The sequence below is a fragment of the Podarcis melisellensis genome (genome assembly GCF_964234715.1).
Source record: "Podarcis melisellensis genome assembly, chromosome: 3".
Classification (NCBI taxonomy): Eukaryota; Metazoa; Chordata; class Lepidosauria; order Squamata; family Lacertidae; genus Podarcis; species Podarcis melisellensis.
The window spans coordinates 69,555,262-69,570,712 of NC_138530.1; the positions used below are offsets into that span (position 1 = coordinate 69,555,262).

General features: G+C 45.9%; 1 protein-coding gene across 2 annotated transcripts; it reads right to left on the minus strand.

Annotated features, from left to right (window-relative positions):
• Window positions 1-9,136: 9,136 nt before the first annotated feature.
• Window positions 9,137-15,002, minus strand: MARCKS (myristoylated alanine rich protein kinase C substrate). 2 transcript variants are annotated; one of them, XM_081905494.1, is made up of 3 exons: window positions 14,763-15,002; window positions 14,276-14,467; window positions 9,137-12,378 (listed from the first exon to the last, which is right to left on the minus strand). In XM_081905494.1, exons 2-3 carry the CDS (start codon window positions 14,372-14,374, stop codon window positions 11,611-11,613), a joined length of 867 nt encoding a protein of 288 aa, XP_081761620.1. In that variant the 5' UTR covers window positions 14,375-14,467; window positions 14,763-15,002; the 3' UTR covers window positions 9,137-11,610. The 2 variants fall into 2 exon arrangements, with proteins under 2 accessions (XP_081761620.1, XP_081761619.1); XM_081905493.1 differs by having other exon boundaries at window positions 14,276-15,002.
• Between the last annotated feature and the right edge of the window lie 449 nt (window positions 15,003-15,451).

Sequence of the window (15,451 nt, forward strand, 5' to 3'; positions counted from 1 at the left end):
AGCATAGCCCAACCGAGATAATGTTCAATTTAACGGTCAATTTAGACCTGGGGAATCCGAGTGCAAATTTATTTGCACTCACAAACTCACTGGGAAGCTTCCAGCCTGCTCATGCAGTCATTCAACCAGCTTCCACCTCTGATTGGGTGAGGAGAGAACCAACTTAAGAAGTTATGGAGAGACAAATTGCTGCTTCACCAGCCTATATTGCAAATAAACCTGCTGGATCACTGAATTGTAGAGTTGAACGTGACCCTGAGAATCATCTAGTCCAACCCCCTGCAATGCAGGAATATGCAGCTGTCCCATGTGGGGATCGAACCAGCAACCTTGGTGTTATCAACCCGAAGCTCTAACCAACTGAGCTATCCAGACTGATGATCCGGCCCACTAAGAACAGAATTTATGGAGAAAGCCTACCAAGACTTTCTGAACTGGCTTAATATAGTGTTTGGGGTTCCCCACCCCGGTGACTATTTTGAAACATTTCTTTTATACTCATATAATAAACATATTCTCTCTGTGGCAGTGTATTTAGCAGCAAACTGGACAAATAGATGCACTGAAGTAATACACTACAGTGGCCTCACTGTGTCACCAGAGAGCTTTCTATAAAACCCATACTTCTTTCCACGTTCATTTTCTACATAATGACCAAATCTGTTCAAAATATGTATCTGCTTTTAATACATTGTTTCTCCCCATTCTTAATTAAAGTGCTGCATTCAGCTTCATTAATATCAGCTTTGTATAACAGTCATTTTTCCCCTGGAAGGTGAATACTAGTGAAAGTATAATCTATGAGGCTTACATACCTGACTTACAGATATTTAAATTGAAAGCATCCCTGAAGGGGCCAATTGTGATCTAAATTTTATCCTCCATAGAGAAAAACCTGCCAAGAAACAGGCACACAAAACATTACATTAAGATTCAAAATCCATTTACTTTTCAAAACAGACCTGTGAAGGGACACTACAGGTAGAAATCTCACTTCTGTAGGCTCCTAACATAAGTATAGCTCGGTGACAAATAACTTGACTTTGGAACTAATCCTGTGTTTTGGTTTGCTGTGCAGATCGGTGCATTGCATCTGTTTTGCTTGATTTTGGAGTACTGACACATGATTTTCACATGCGAAATTAGGAATGACAGAAAACAAAACGTTTAAGGGCAAGTACAACCTGCCCAACATCGGTTGCCTGTCATTGACTCTGCATATGCAAATAGTTGCTCCTCCAGTCCAAAATCCAGGGTGACAAATCTGTGCTAGAGAGTTCCAGAAAGTGAATAAAAATAGACATGGTATGTGGCTTTCCCTAAAGGTAAAGGGGCCCCTGACCATTAGGTCCAGTCGTGGCCGACTCTGGGGTTGCGGCGCTCATCTCGCTTTATTGGTCGAGGGAGCCGGCCTACAGCTTCCGGGTCATGTGGCCAGCATGACTAAGCCGCTTCTGGTGAACCAGAGCAGCGTACGGAAATGCTGTTTACCTTCCCGCCGGAGTGGTACCTATTTATCTACTTGCACTTTGACGTGCTTTTGAACTGCTAGGTTGGCAGCAGCAGGGACCAAGCAATGGGAGCTCACCCCGTTGCGGGGCTTCGAACTGCCGACCTTCTGATCAGCAAGTCGTAGGCTCTGTGGTTTAACCCACAGCGCCACCCGTGTCCCTTACATGCCAGTGTAGGCAGAGGCAAAAAGTGGATGGAGCAACTGATACAATTTTTAACTTTGTACAAACCCACAGCGCCACCCGCGTCCCCAATAAACAGGGAGAGACAAGGAAGACAATTGGAGTGATCTAGGGAGAGGCTGCCATCCTATGCACACTTACCTGACACAAAGCTCCTCTGAACACCACATAGGGCTTTCTTCTGAGCAGACGTGCAATGGGTCATGTTGCGAAAGAGAAAGAAATGGAGGTTATAAACAGCAAAGATATCATTGGCAAGGCAGGGAGGGAACAGCATACAATTTATTTTATCACAATTTCTTAATAATTTAACTTGAACCTATGTGTTATTGAACTCAATTTTGTTCTGGATGTTTGCATAGGCATTGGTGTAAAAGGAAGCAAAATGTTGCAGGTAGTGGGGTTAATGACCTTCCAACCCAAGGCCTGGAGATAGAAGTATCAGGACGATTGGACTGGTTTACCTGGGAGATTGATCTGACGTTTTGTACTATCCTGGATAATGACATTTCATATTCACAGCTCGGGTAGTTGGCCAATCTTGCCACTTATATTTTCCCTCTCTACTCCCATTGCATATGCAGACATCCAAAACAATGTCAGTAGTTAATATGGAGTTCATGCTGGAGTGCTTTTATGAATGACTATATCCAATAATGGTATGCAAATTGGTCACAGCAGGCTAGCAAGGCTCTTCTGCTCTCTCACTCTGCCCACCCTCCATAAACACTACTGAGAGCAATATGAAATGGGCACTTCAGCACTTGGATCAGCTCTACAGAGTGACCCTGGGCAGATGCAATGGTGATGGAGAAGTCAGCTTCCTTTGCGATCGCTGCTACAGACTAGAGTCTGGTCCATGTTCAGTCAGCTTAAGTCTGAGTTTCTGCCCTGTATTCTAACCACCATCCCTGCTGTTTCATCACTCCAAGCTCCTCAGAAAACCAGTAGAAGACTCATAGAATCAATGCAGGAATCTCAGCTAAAACATCCATCACAAATGGCCATTCAACACTTCTGCTTAAAAAACTCTTACTGTTCAGAAAGTTCTTCCTGACGTATCAAGAAAGCACTTGATAAATTATGTTACCCATCCAGGTCATCCTCCTGTTCCAGAGATCAACTGGGTTTGGACATGGCCACCATTAAGGGCAAGAAATACCCCCAGAGTTTCTGGGGGAAAGATTCAGACCTTGGGGGCAGACCATCCAAATTGCCCTTAAACCCTGTGGAGGTTAGGAATTTGTTTAAGCAAAGATGCATGGTCCTCCTGTTTAGCAAATCAAGTGTATGAGGCTATGTATATGTAGGGGACAGGTGTAATTTGAGAAAAACCCATCATTATCATGGCCATGTTACCTCATGGGCTACATGCCAGTGTAAGGTAAAGGTAAAGGGACCCCTGCCCATTAGGTCCAGTCGTGACCGACTCTGGGGTTGCGGCGCTCATCTCGCTTTATTGGCCGAGGGAGCCGGCGTACAGCTTCTGGGTCATGTGGCCAGCATGACTAAAACGCTTCTGGCGAACCAGAGCAGTGCACGGAAACACCGTTTACCTTCCCGCTGGAGTGGTACCTATTTATCTACTTGTACTTTGATGTGCTTTCAAACTGCTAGGTTGGCAGGAGCTAGGACCGAGCAACGGGAGCTCACGCCGTTGCGGGGCTTCGAACCGCCGACCTTCTGATCAGCAAGTCGTAGGTTCTGTAGTTTAACCCACAGCGCCACCCGTGTCCCTTCCATGCCAGTGTAGGCAGAGGCAAAAAGTGGATGGAGCAACTGATACAATTTTTACCTTTGTACAATAGGTTGCATTCCAACAACACAAGTCAGTTTCCCCTTCCCACCCTTCTCTCTCTCTCTCTCTCTCTCTCTCTCTCTCTCTCTCTCTCTCTCTCTCTCTCTATCTATCTATCTATCTCTATCTCTCTCTATCTCTCTCTCTCTCCCCCCCCCCCACACACACACTTCTTCATCCAAGCAAGCAAGAGGCATTATCCCTGGCCAAGGATACATTCCACTGCATAACACACTTGAGGCTTGGAGCAGGGACATTGGGGGGGGTCAGTGGCGGAGCGTGGGTTGTCAGCACGCAGGGCAAGGCAAGTAATTTGCACCCCCTAACCCATGGATTTTAGTAGGGGCAGAGGGCTGCGAGTGCGAGCGCGCCCCACAGATGTTGCGCCCGTGCGGCCGGGCCCCCTGCACCCCACACTATGCCACTGGGGGGGTGACCTGGGGAAGAGACATGGTCTGAGAACAGTCCTAAGGACCTGATAGAGAAGCCTGAAAAGCTACTCTTCACTCCCAGGCCTGAGCTTTTCCACCCTTGGTGCACGTGAAATTAACAGATTTCTAGATGTGGTGCATGAAAAGAGATGGAATCCTTCAGGAACTCAGCACACATTAGCATAGCTCCGGAGTAGTCTTCTGCAGTGCAGGATGCAAATGCCAGCAAACGATTAAGCAAAGGTCAGAAAGCAAGTTGATTTCTCTGGCTAAAATCAACCAAGCACATTTGCCCCATGCAGTTCCAGGAAGGCTTGATGACATTCAAAGGCAGTCTAAGACTTGCAAGTAGACGGCAATGATCTTATGCAGAAGTTGACCTATTCTCAGTGCCCAACCGGAGGAGGTAGAGGAGGAGGAAAGAAGAAGAACCCTCTTTTTCTTGCTTTGATTCTTATTTGGTTCAAGGATTAGTGGACTTGGAGTCCTTAAAAAAGGAAGTGCATCTTAACCTGTGAAAATGGGGGGAAATCTCACATGCAACAAGATTGTTCTTCAATTTAAGTTCATAGCATATTCACATTAAATAGACAGCTTGGTTTTGTTTTGAAGCACCCTAGGCAAACCCATCCACGCATGCAGATGAATAAATTAGCACTTTCAATGTTAAACTTGCTTTCCTTACTCCAAGGTAAATTGATTAATGGCAGTTTTACTTCTACATCGGCCCATGTAGTCATACACAATTATTAATCTCTTATCTCCCTGGAGCAATTGTGGTGCCCAGAAGCGTGCAAACATACTTATTTAACAAGTAACTATCAACTGCAACACCTAATGACACCAAATGACACCAGTTTGCAGATGACACCAAACTGGGAGGGGTGGCTAACACCCCAGAGGACAGGATCACACTTCAAAACGACCTTGACAGATTAGAGAACTGGGCCAAAACAAACAAGATGAATTTTAACAGGGGAGAAATGTAAAGTATTGCACTTGGCAAAAAAAATTGAGAGGCACAAATACAAGATGGGTGACACCTGGCTTGAGAGCAGTACATGTGAAAAGGATCTAGGAGTCTTGGTTGACCACAAACTTGACATGAGCCAACAGTGTGACCCGGCAGCTAAAAAAGCCAATGCAATTCTGGGCTGCATCAATAGGAGTATAGCATCTAGATCAAGGGAAGTAATAGTACCACTGTATTCTGCTCTGGTCAGACCTCACCCGGAGTACTGTGTCCAGTTCTGGGCACCACAGTTCAAGAAGGACACTGACAAACTGGAACGTGTCCAGAGGACGGCAACCAAAATGGTCAAAGGCCTGGAAACGATGCCTTATGAGGAACAGCTAAGGGAGCTGGGCATGTTTAGCCTGGAGAAGAGGAGGTTAAGGGGTGATATGATAGCCATGTTCAAATATATAAAAGGATGTCACATAGAGGAGGGAGAAAGGTTGTTTTCTGCTGCTCCAGAGAAGCGGACACGGGGCAATGGATCCAAACTACAAGAAAGAAGATTCCACCTAAACATTAGGAAGAACTTCCTGACAGTAAGAGCTGTTCGACAGTGAATTTGCTGCCAAGGAGTGTGGTGGAGTCTCCTTCTTTGGAGGTCTTTAAGCAGAGGCTTGACAACCATATGTCAGGAGTGCTCTGATGGTGTTTCCTGCTTGGCAGGGGTTGGACTCGATGGCCCTTGTGGTCTCTTCCAACTCTATGATTCTGTGATTCTAACACTGTACAACAGGGAGGAAACAGTTCAAAATAAATATTCTTTTCTTCTTCAACATGTTTCAGTCTTGAGTGTTAATACTTTTGTTGGTTTTTGGAAAAGGCCAATCCCAAATATATTCAAGTGCTTTCTAAAATTACAGCTCAGTTACAACCACTTTTTGATTAGCTGGCGTAAAGTGCCCGGAACAGCTTGTAAACACTTTCAAACCCCACTTACTAAATGTTGGACATATTATACAGTCATTAGGTACAGAACCTTTAAAATAGCTTTTAGGAAACATATTTTGGCAATTCTCATAATTAGTCAAGAGTATACAGGCTTAAATGGATACAGTGAGTTTATCACAGCTTTGACTGTTGGTTTCAAAGCCATTCATTCTACATTCAAGCCATATTCCAGATAAGCTAACAGAAATGAATTTGGTCGATGTTTATTTATAGGTCATGTGTGTGCCAGGGGCATGCTGGGGCAGACTGAGGGAGGTCTTGGATTCAGAGAATCCTACCCAGGAAGAAAATGAATCCTGATACTAGCATAGGGAATTTCCCTCCCATAGGAACCAATGGGCAGAAAATAAAAGAGGAAACACACAAAAATTGCTTGGGGAAAATCTGCCACCCCACAGCCTCTGCCCTGACTGGTGCAAGCCCAAAAGGGCTTGGATAGGGTAGTTTCTATGCCATGAATGCCCCCAATAGGATTGCTATGACATAGTCCAACATTTCAGAACACTTGTTGCTCTTCCATTTATTTAATTACAATTCTTTACATAGGGTGACATCACCACCACCTAACTTTAGTGAATATAGATCAGGAAGATTATGGTGTGTTTTTTAAACAAAAATAGTAGCACTGGGAGTGGGAGGGGGGAATCACTGGTTATTAATCTGTGGAAGACAAAGCTTTATGGTGGATTTAGATTATCTTTGTTCTAAAATATTTGACAGCCTGTGAAATTCCAGTACAATCCTATACACATTTACTCAAAAATATGCCCCACTGAATTCAATGGAACTTAGTACTAGTGGGTATAGGAACAAGTACAATGCACTTTGCTGAAGGATGCTACTGTATAAGACTCCACAGCTAAAATTTGTTGACCAAGATGTTCATAGAGCACAAACTGGCTATTGCACACAATCCTTTCAGAAGAATTTGTTTTAATCAGTTCTCAGCTTTGTGACAACCAAATGTGTCTTGTTGAGCAAAAACCCACTTGTGCAACAGGACTTTTGGTTTCTCTTCTCTCTCCTCCAGCCTAGGGAAGTATCATCTCCAGAAGATCCCTCAACCCTCTGGAGTAATCATTTTGGGAATGGGGACTGCAGGGGGAGCAAGGTCCCATTACTGTATGTGAGCACAACAGACATCCATTCATGTTATGTTGAATCTCATCTGTTATCTTAAAAACCTACTATAATTTACTATAATCTGGCTGCAGGAAAACATTGTTAGCGATCATGATGGGCCAGCCAACAGAGCGTCAAGACTTAAATCCTTGCATTCAAATCTCAACTCAGACATAACAAAAATGGGCTTGGGTCAGTAACTCTGAGATTGTTACATTTCCCACTGAAACCAATGGGGGTTGTGTCTGAGTACATATCTTTTGAACTGAAAGTCCAGCTCCAACCACATTTTCTCAGAAGTGGGATTTACTTCCACGTCTGAAGGCAGCACTGTTTAGGGAAGTTTTTATGGACTGATGTTATTACAGTATTATGTTTTCGGGTATGTTGTAAGCCGCCCAAGAGTGGCTGGGGAAACCCAACCAGATGGGTGGGGTATAATTAATAAAATTATTATTGTCATCACATATGTATGCCTTGAATTACAACACTGATTCTTCATTGGTTTAAAAAATGGAAATCACAATCTAGCACATGAGGCTTAATAAGATACCAGCACCTACCGTATTTTTTGCTCTATAAGACGCACCAGGCCATAAGACGCACCTAGTTTTTGGAGGAGGAAAACAAAGCAAAAAAAATTCTGAATCCCAGAAGCCAGAACAGCAAGAGGGATCATTGCGCAGTGATCCCTCTCACTGTTCTGGCTTCCGGGATAGCTGCACGAAGCCTCTTCAGGGCAGCGGGATGAAGGCTCCCCCTGCCCTGATGAGGCTTCGTGTGGCTAAGCCAGAAGCTAGAACAACTCTCGCTCTCCTGGCTTCAGTGATAACTGCGCAGCCTGCATTCGCTCCATAAGATGCACACACATTTCCCCTTCCTTTTTAGGAGGGGAAAAGTGAGTCTTATAGAGCAAAAAATACGGTAATTCACCCTTAGAAAGAAAGTGCTGTTTAACGAATGGGCTGCTTCAAGGTAAGAATGCAGCTTCAGTACTTTTGTTCATCAAGTACTGTGTAAGTTAGCTGCCAATTCAAAATAGTCAACAGTACATTTCCATGGTAAACTCAATTGTTCCATAGAATTCTATTGTGTGCTATTCTTTTTCAACATCCAATGATTTAATCCTCCACTTGCTATGCAGCGGCACTCATTTAATTAGGTAGTTCCACTATGGGACATCTGATAGTATATTGTTTGAGAAATAATCCCTGCAATAATTTAAAATCCACAGCAGGGTTTCCTGTACTAGGAAAATAAATGACTGTCCAGCATTAAGATAAATTATCCAACTTCAGTGTAGACTGGAATCTAGTAGACTACTATAGAAGGCCGCATGGCTGTCTAACCTAGCATTTTGCTTCCAGCTGGCTGACCAACTGTACTGGTGACAACAAAGCACTTTTCACACACACTACTGCTTGTAGAAGCCAGACAAGTTCAGGGAGGAGGAGCAGAAATTTGTTAACTATGCAGTTAATTCTACAAGTGACCAAGAATCTTGAGCGATGCAATAGCGGACATCTTTGGGGGATGGATAGAAATAGTTTAACATAATTAAAAAACCAAGACTTGTAATCTGCACATTTCAGAGAGTTTAAGAGCCATTCTATATATCGCACAGAGCAATCTTCCCAACCTGGTGCCCTCCATATTCTTTGGTTTAGAACACCTGTTAGTCCAAAGCATCTAGCGAATACCAGGTTTGGGAAGACCTGATACAGAGGCAAATCAAAGGTATTGCCCTACAGAGAACTGCTGCCCCACAAAGTTCTGAGATAAGTGTACCTTAAAATACATGCGTTTCCCAGTTTGCAGCATTCCAGCTGGCTCTGTCCTATTGAAAGCAGTGGGCCTCAATATATATAAAACTGTGCCCCAGCTAGTTTTTGGAGATAGAGAGAATTCCATTAAGTGCAGAATGTGAAATAAATAAATAAATAAATAAATAAATAAATAAATAAAGCCCAGCTTTATTTTACTGACTTAAGAACACACATTTATGATGCACCAAGAGCAACAGAAGAGAGGAGGGAAGCCATGCTGTTGTCAATGTTTTATCAAGAGGTATGAATGTTGTGTTCCCGACAGATGCAGTCCAAGAACGACACCGGTATGGAAGATCTCATTTTACATCCATTTATTTCATCCCATGGCCATTTAAAGCATAATAGTCAATACATTTCTAACACTACAGAGAAATAATACCAGGGTGACCAGAGTATATATACAAGCCAAAAATAAAAAATAAAAAAGATGTGGACAGCTGAATAAGAGTATGTATTCAGTATGGAATCCATTGAACTTCATTCAGCTCAGGCTTTGTTCTTTAGGGAACAAGGTGCTAATGTGCCACTCTCATATAAAGTGAGTGTAATTGCTTCCAAAGCAAGTTACTGCTGAAAACATAGATGGAAGCAAGTTAAGTGTAACACTAAATTTCACCTATAAACCTAGGAGCAACACTTCCTTGAATCAATTTCCACCCTCCAACACCATTAGTACTCTGTATTTGTTTTTTGTGGTTTTTTTTGTTTTTTACAAAAGCCTACTGTTTTATTAAGGCATATTTTGCCCTGAGCAATTTTGGTGGAAATTAGCCCAAAAGTCTAAACAGTTAAAAGGCAAGCACCAAGTGACCCTTTTGTAGACAAATATAGCAATCTTTTTTGTTTGTTTGTTTGCTAGCTCACCTATTAAGCTGGGAGTAACATACAAAAAGTATTGCTCAACAATTTGGTAGAACAAAAACTTTTTTCTTTTCTTTTCTTACTTTAGGCCAAACTTCCAAGGCTGGCAAGCTTAAAGTTAGGCACTGAAGTAGATGCTGAAATGGTTAAGAAGTCGCATGTAAGATTGGACCTTTGCTGTCTTACACCTGAATTCAGGCATCCCTGTTTGAAAACTCAGGCTAAGCCCAAGATATCCCAAACAACCACAGCCAAAGTGTCAAGTCAACTCAAGCTAAGAGATAATAATCTAATGTACCATAAAGTGGTCCTCAAGGCTCTGACTACACACATATCCATTCTAGCTAAAGTCAACTTGTGCAAGCTTGTTGTGAACACATTTATCTTGTCCCCCCCTACCCCCAGATCTGACATATTAGCCAATCATATGCCCAAAGTAGCACAGGTTATTCATTCAAAAGCCAATGCACATCTCTATTTAGAAGGCCTGAATGCTCTTCCCTCTACAGATACAGCTTTTAAGTAGGGCCAGAAGACTACACAATCCGTAATTTAGAAATAAAGAATAATGTTAAGTGGCAAACAAGTGCCTTCTTTTATACAAATTTAGACAATACAGGCTATCTACTAAGCTATCAAGAGTATCCAGAAAAAGAAACACAGCCAATTCTACATTTTATTCACATTTATTTTTCGCTTTTAGTGTGCTCACAGAAAATTAGAACACCTTAAGCAGGAATTTAATAGCAATTTTGTAAGCAAAGTTACATTCCATCTCTAAGTCAAATTGGTCAAAGCTTCTCCAGTATTTACAAAAACATGATAGACAAGATGCTACACAAAAACCATTGCATCTGAAACTGGTTTTTATTCTTTATTCTGAAAGACAACTGGAAAAAGAAAGCATCGTCTGCTGTCATCAAAAACATACCACAGTATAAACAGTAACCATTCCACTTATCACAGCTTGGTTGAGTTTAAAATTGTGTGTGGTTTTTTCTTTTTTCTTTTAAGGTCCAAGATTACTGCAATTTTACAAAAAAAAATAAAATAAAATGGGCAGGGTGGAAAAAGTTGCAAACTTAATGTGCTTCTGGATATCAAGATTTGTTTTTATACAATAGTCACAGTTAAAAACACCCTGCTGGTAATACATAATTACACTTTATTAAGGTCATAAACCAGCAATAAACAATAAAGCCTATACAACTTGTATTTCTACTTAATCACTGACTGGTACAGCTAACATGAGATAAGTGAAAGTTCCTATGGTTTAAATGAATTTCCTAAGACTATGATCTCTTTTTTAAAAATCTGAGTATTGGAATTTTTCTTCTTCCTTCTTAGTCAAGACTTGTAGTGTTGTAAACCTTATAGAACATCTGCCTCACAAAATACATTGTAATAACTTTCTTTTTTAAAAAAGACTAACCCCTTATTTCTTGTGGCACATTTTCTTGGCAAATTATCTGCACCACTAATTCCCCACTGTGACCCCTTATCACTTCATTTGCTATCCCTTTATTGACCCATCCATTTCCTTCATATATGGGCATGTCCATAGATTGACAGAGAAAAAAAAAAGTTTACATTTTGAGTAAAAGATGCAAAGTATGCAAAAAACATTAATACTGATGCAAAAAAAAAAAAAGGAGGAGGAGGAGGAGGAACGAGGAGGCGGAGGGAGGCGTTTAGTCTCTCCTCTGCCGGTTGGAATGGTGGTAACAGAATGATCTGAGATGGGATCTGTGGGTAGAGACAAAAAAGAGAAAGACATCTTTTAAATCAATCCCTGGTTGTAGACAAGTTCTCCAGAACCAGTACCTGGCACCACTCCAAACAAACAAACGGGGGGGAAGAAAAGTTCAATCATCTCAAAATTGCCAAATTCTCCTCTCTCTCTCTTTTTTTACTCTGCCGACTCAGCTGGTGGAGCTTCTGGACTAGACTCGGACGGGGCTTCCTGTGTAGGAGCTGCCGCCGCTGCCGCCGGCTCCTCTGCTTTGGGCGCCTCTTGCTCAGTTGAGCTGGCTTCGGGGGCGGCGCTTGGAGCAGCGGGCGCCTCTTCCTGCTTCTCCTCGGGCTTCTGCTCTTCGGCAGGCTTGGCCTCCTCCCCAGCAGGCTTCTCGGGCGCAGTCTCTTCCGATTTGGCCTCCTGAGAGCCCCCGGCCTCCTCCTTGGCCTCCTCTGGGCTACCGGCAGTGGCGGTGGCAGCGGAAGGAGACGCCTCCTGGGCGGCCGCTTTGCTCTCCTCCTCGTTGCTGGCGGGCTCCGGGGTGGCGGCCGCCCCTTCGTCTTTGCCCCCTTCTCCTGCAGCGCCCGCCCCTTCGTTCTCGGCTCCTTCCCCAGACTCCTTTTTGTTCTTTTTAAAGGAGAAGCCGCTTAGCTTAAAGGACTTTTTGAAGGAAAAGCGCTTCTTCTTTTTTTTAGGGGTCTCGTTGCTGGACGAAGGGGTGGCTGCCTCCTCGGCCTTGGAGGAGGACTCCCCTTCGACGGGAGAGGCCGGCTCCGTGCTCTCGGCCTCGGCCGCCTCCTTCTCCGAGGCAGCCTCCGAAGGGCTCTGCTCCTCCTTCACAGACTCCTCGGCCGGAGCGCTGCCGTTCGCCTGGACCTCCTCCTTGCCCGCCTCGGCGGCAGCTGGCGAAGCATCGCCATTCACCTTCACGTGGCCGTTCTCCTGGAAGAGATGAACTCAGCGTTATTCGAGGAGAAGGGGGAGCGAAAGGAAGATCTCTCTCACGTCAAGCGCAGGTGGACACAGGACTGACTATATACCCTGTTTGTGCCATTGATGCACTTTCAGTCAAAGGGATATGAACATAGTCAAAGGAACCCAGCACTGCACAAATCAGTTTAGGTGACATAACTCCCTGGGCCAGCCATGGCAGCACGTTGCCAGCGACTTTCCCGCTGCTTTTCCCGAGGAGCGCGCGTGACGCAATGGCCGGGCTCTGGGGAGGGGAGGCGGCGCCATTCAGACGCAAGCCCCTCCTCCCCGCGCCCTTTTCACTCCGGCTCGTCCCTTCGGGGCTCCCCCCACCCAGCTATTTGGGCGCGGCGTCAAGTCAGCGTCGTTTGGAAACGCGCCGCGTGGCCGCCGTCCACGCTGCTGCTTCCCTTCTGCGATTTAATCAACACTCCCCCCCCCCCCGCGCGCGCGAGCATCACCACCACCTTTTCTCATCACACCCGGCGAGAATCGAACGAGGCCAAGGCAGCGAGGAGTCTCCGCCAGCAGAGGGCACTGCGGCTCCATTTTGCCAAATCCACCCGAAGGAGGAGCGAAGCGCCGAGGGAGGAGACTTCGGAGAGAAGCGCTGGCGAAGCAGGAGGAAGCGTCGCCTTGGCCAGGATCGCCTCTGCTAGGCGAACAAAAGCTCCGTCCGCAGCCGCAGCTTCTCCCAGCCCCTTCCTTCTACCACCACCACCACCTTCCTGGTGCCAAACGGAGAGACCAATCCCCACCTCCCGCCCACCTTAGTGGAAGGAGCGGCGCCTCCGCTCCCCAGCGCACCGGTTGCCTTTTTATTTCTATGCAAAGCGCGCCTCCAGCTCCTCCGTGGAGCGGCGAGGCGACGAGACAGCAGCTGCCGCTAAGAGGCGTGGTGCAGCCCGGCGCCCTCCACAGCGTGGCGCGCCCGGCCGAGAGCGAAGCGCCGCCACATGCAACATGCACATGCATGCACGCGGTTGCAGGCGCGCAAGCCTCCCGGGCTGCCCCACGTTCAGCCCGGGGCCGTCGGCACGCTCGCGCATCCCTTAGCAACAGCTCTCCAAAGCGCGCGCACAGCAGCGCCTCTCCGAAAATCTCGCCCTAATCTCCCACCAATGCCGGGAGAGTAGCCTTGGCTACGACAATAATATGCACACGGGGCGGGGGGGGGGTCTCGTAGTGCCGTCTACGATCAACCACATTCAGCGTGTGCCGCAAGCTTGTATGGAGGCAACCGACAGAGCGAAGAAGGATCCAGCAAGCAAGATGGAGAAGACTGTCTCTCAGCCCCTTCCCCAATACACACGGACAACTCTCCAGCGCCCCCCACCCACCAAGCACCGCTGTCGCTTGCTTATCACTGCCAAGCTCCACTACACTCTCCTCACGCGCCAAAGAGGAGAAATGGGGGGGGGGGTAGAGAAAGAGAACAGAATAGGGGCTGCTACAGGATAGGAAGCCATCGAGAGAGGAGCGAGCACACGATCAGTTCCAACCAGGAGCACGAATACAGCAAAAAGGTCTTCAAAGATGCCGCCAGTTTATAAGCAGCAAACTCTGCACCACGCCAAAGGGAAAACACATCTCACTGTACACAAGCATCTAGCAAATTTCTGCCTCCACCACACTACTACGCCTAAAACACTGGGTCCACAGCAGTGCGAAAAGCCACTCCTTTTCATTACCATTCATTTAAAGGGCTGTAGTCAGATTTATTTATTTTTTAAAGCCATGCATCCCCACCAAGCACGAAAGTGAGAGCCGAACGAAACACCGTGCACACCATTTATTTTCTTCAAAGAGAGAGAGACATTATTCCATTATCACCATTCTTCGCTTCTCCCCATTGCACCCCGCTTACCTGTCCATTCGCCTTCGAAGGCGACGCAGGCACCGCTTCCCCGGGCTTCTCGGCGGCGGCTTCGCCTTTTGCAGCGTTCTTGGAGAACTGAGCACCCATGCTGGTTTTATTCAACAAAGAAACTCAACAGATCCAAAAGAAGGGGGGAAACAAAGAGCGGTGGGTTCGTATAAATGCTGGGAGACCAGCAGCCTGAAGAGCAGCAACACAAACACACACCAGAGGGGGAGGAGGAGGAGGAGGAGGAGGTGATGGGGGTGGGGGTGGGAAAAAAAGAGAGAAGACAACCGATTATTTTAAAATATGTACACTCCCGGATTTTTTTTTATTAAAAAAAAATTTAAAAGCTGAAGAGGTCAAAAAAGCAGCAGCGCAGAAGCAAAAGGGGGAAAAAAAGGAAGGAGGAAAAAAGTCGAGCAAAAATATTAGAAGCCCAAGGTTAGTACAAAAAAAGAAGTAATAAAAAATCCCAGATTTGTAGCCGTACTGTAGACAAGGGGAAAATGGAGAAATCTCCCTGGTCGCTAATAAGATGCGGAGTCCAACGCCCAAGTGCACAGATGAATGGGCTTCCCGAGCGCTGACGGCAGCCCCCGCCCGCCGCCGACCAATCACGGCGCCGCCAGACAAAAGAGGGGGCGGGGCCTCCAATTGGAGCGAACAATGGAGCTGCGATTGCAAATAATTTGAAATCGGCCTTGGACTGATAATTAATACTCCGAAGAATATAAATAAATTAATGAGATTAGAGCGTGCACCCCGATTTCTCTTTAAAAAGCGGGGGAGGTGCGGGGGGGGAATCGAACGCTGCACGGTGGGAGACAGAGTTTATTTCCCTTTCCTTTCGCTGGCGGACGAACACTCCTCATAAAAAGCGGGGGGGGGGGAGGGAGAGAAGGTATCCCTCTTCTTGCAGTGGTGGGAGCCTCTGTTTGGTGTCTGTCTCTCCGTGTCTTCCTTCTCCTCCCCCCAAGCCCCGTGTTAAGTTAGAGACAATGGTTTGACTTGTGTGTGTGTTTGTGATTTCATCTTCTCGCCCCCGCTGCCTCCCACCCCCCCTTTCCCTCCCTCTTCCTCCTCCCCCTTTTCAGCTCGAAGAGGTGGGTGGGGGTGGAGGACTCAACAGATATGGAGGCTCGAGGTTTCGCTCCCCCCCCCCCTTTAATTGGTTGCAAT

Bases quoted from the DNA above. Each gene is read 5' to 3' on its own strand.
- MARCKS (XM_081905494.1), bottom strand. From the start codon at position 14,374: ATGGGTGCTCAGTTCTCCAAGAACGCTGCAAAAGGCGAAGCCGCCGCC. The intron at 12,379-14,275 runs GTAAGCGGGGTG...CATCTCTTCCAG, and splicing joins CTTCGAAGGCGAATGGACAG to GAGAACGGCCACGTGAAGGT.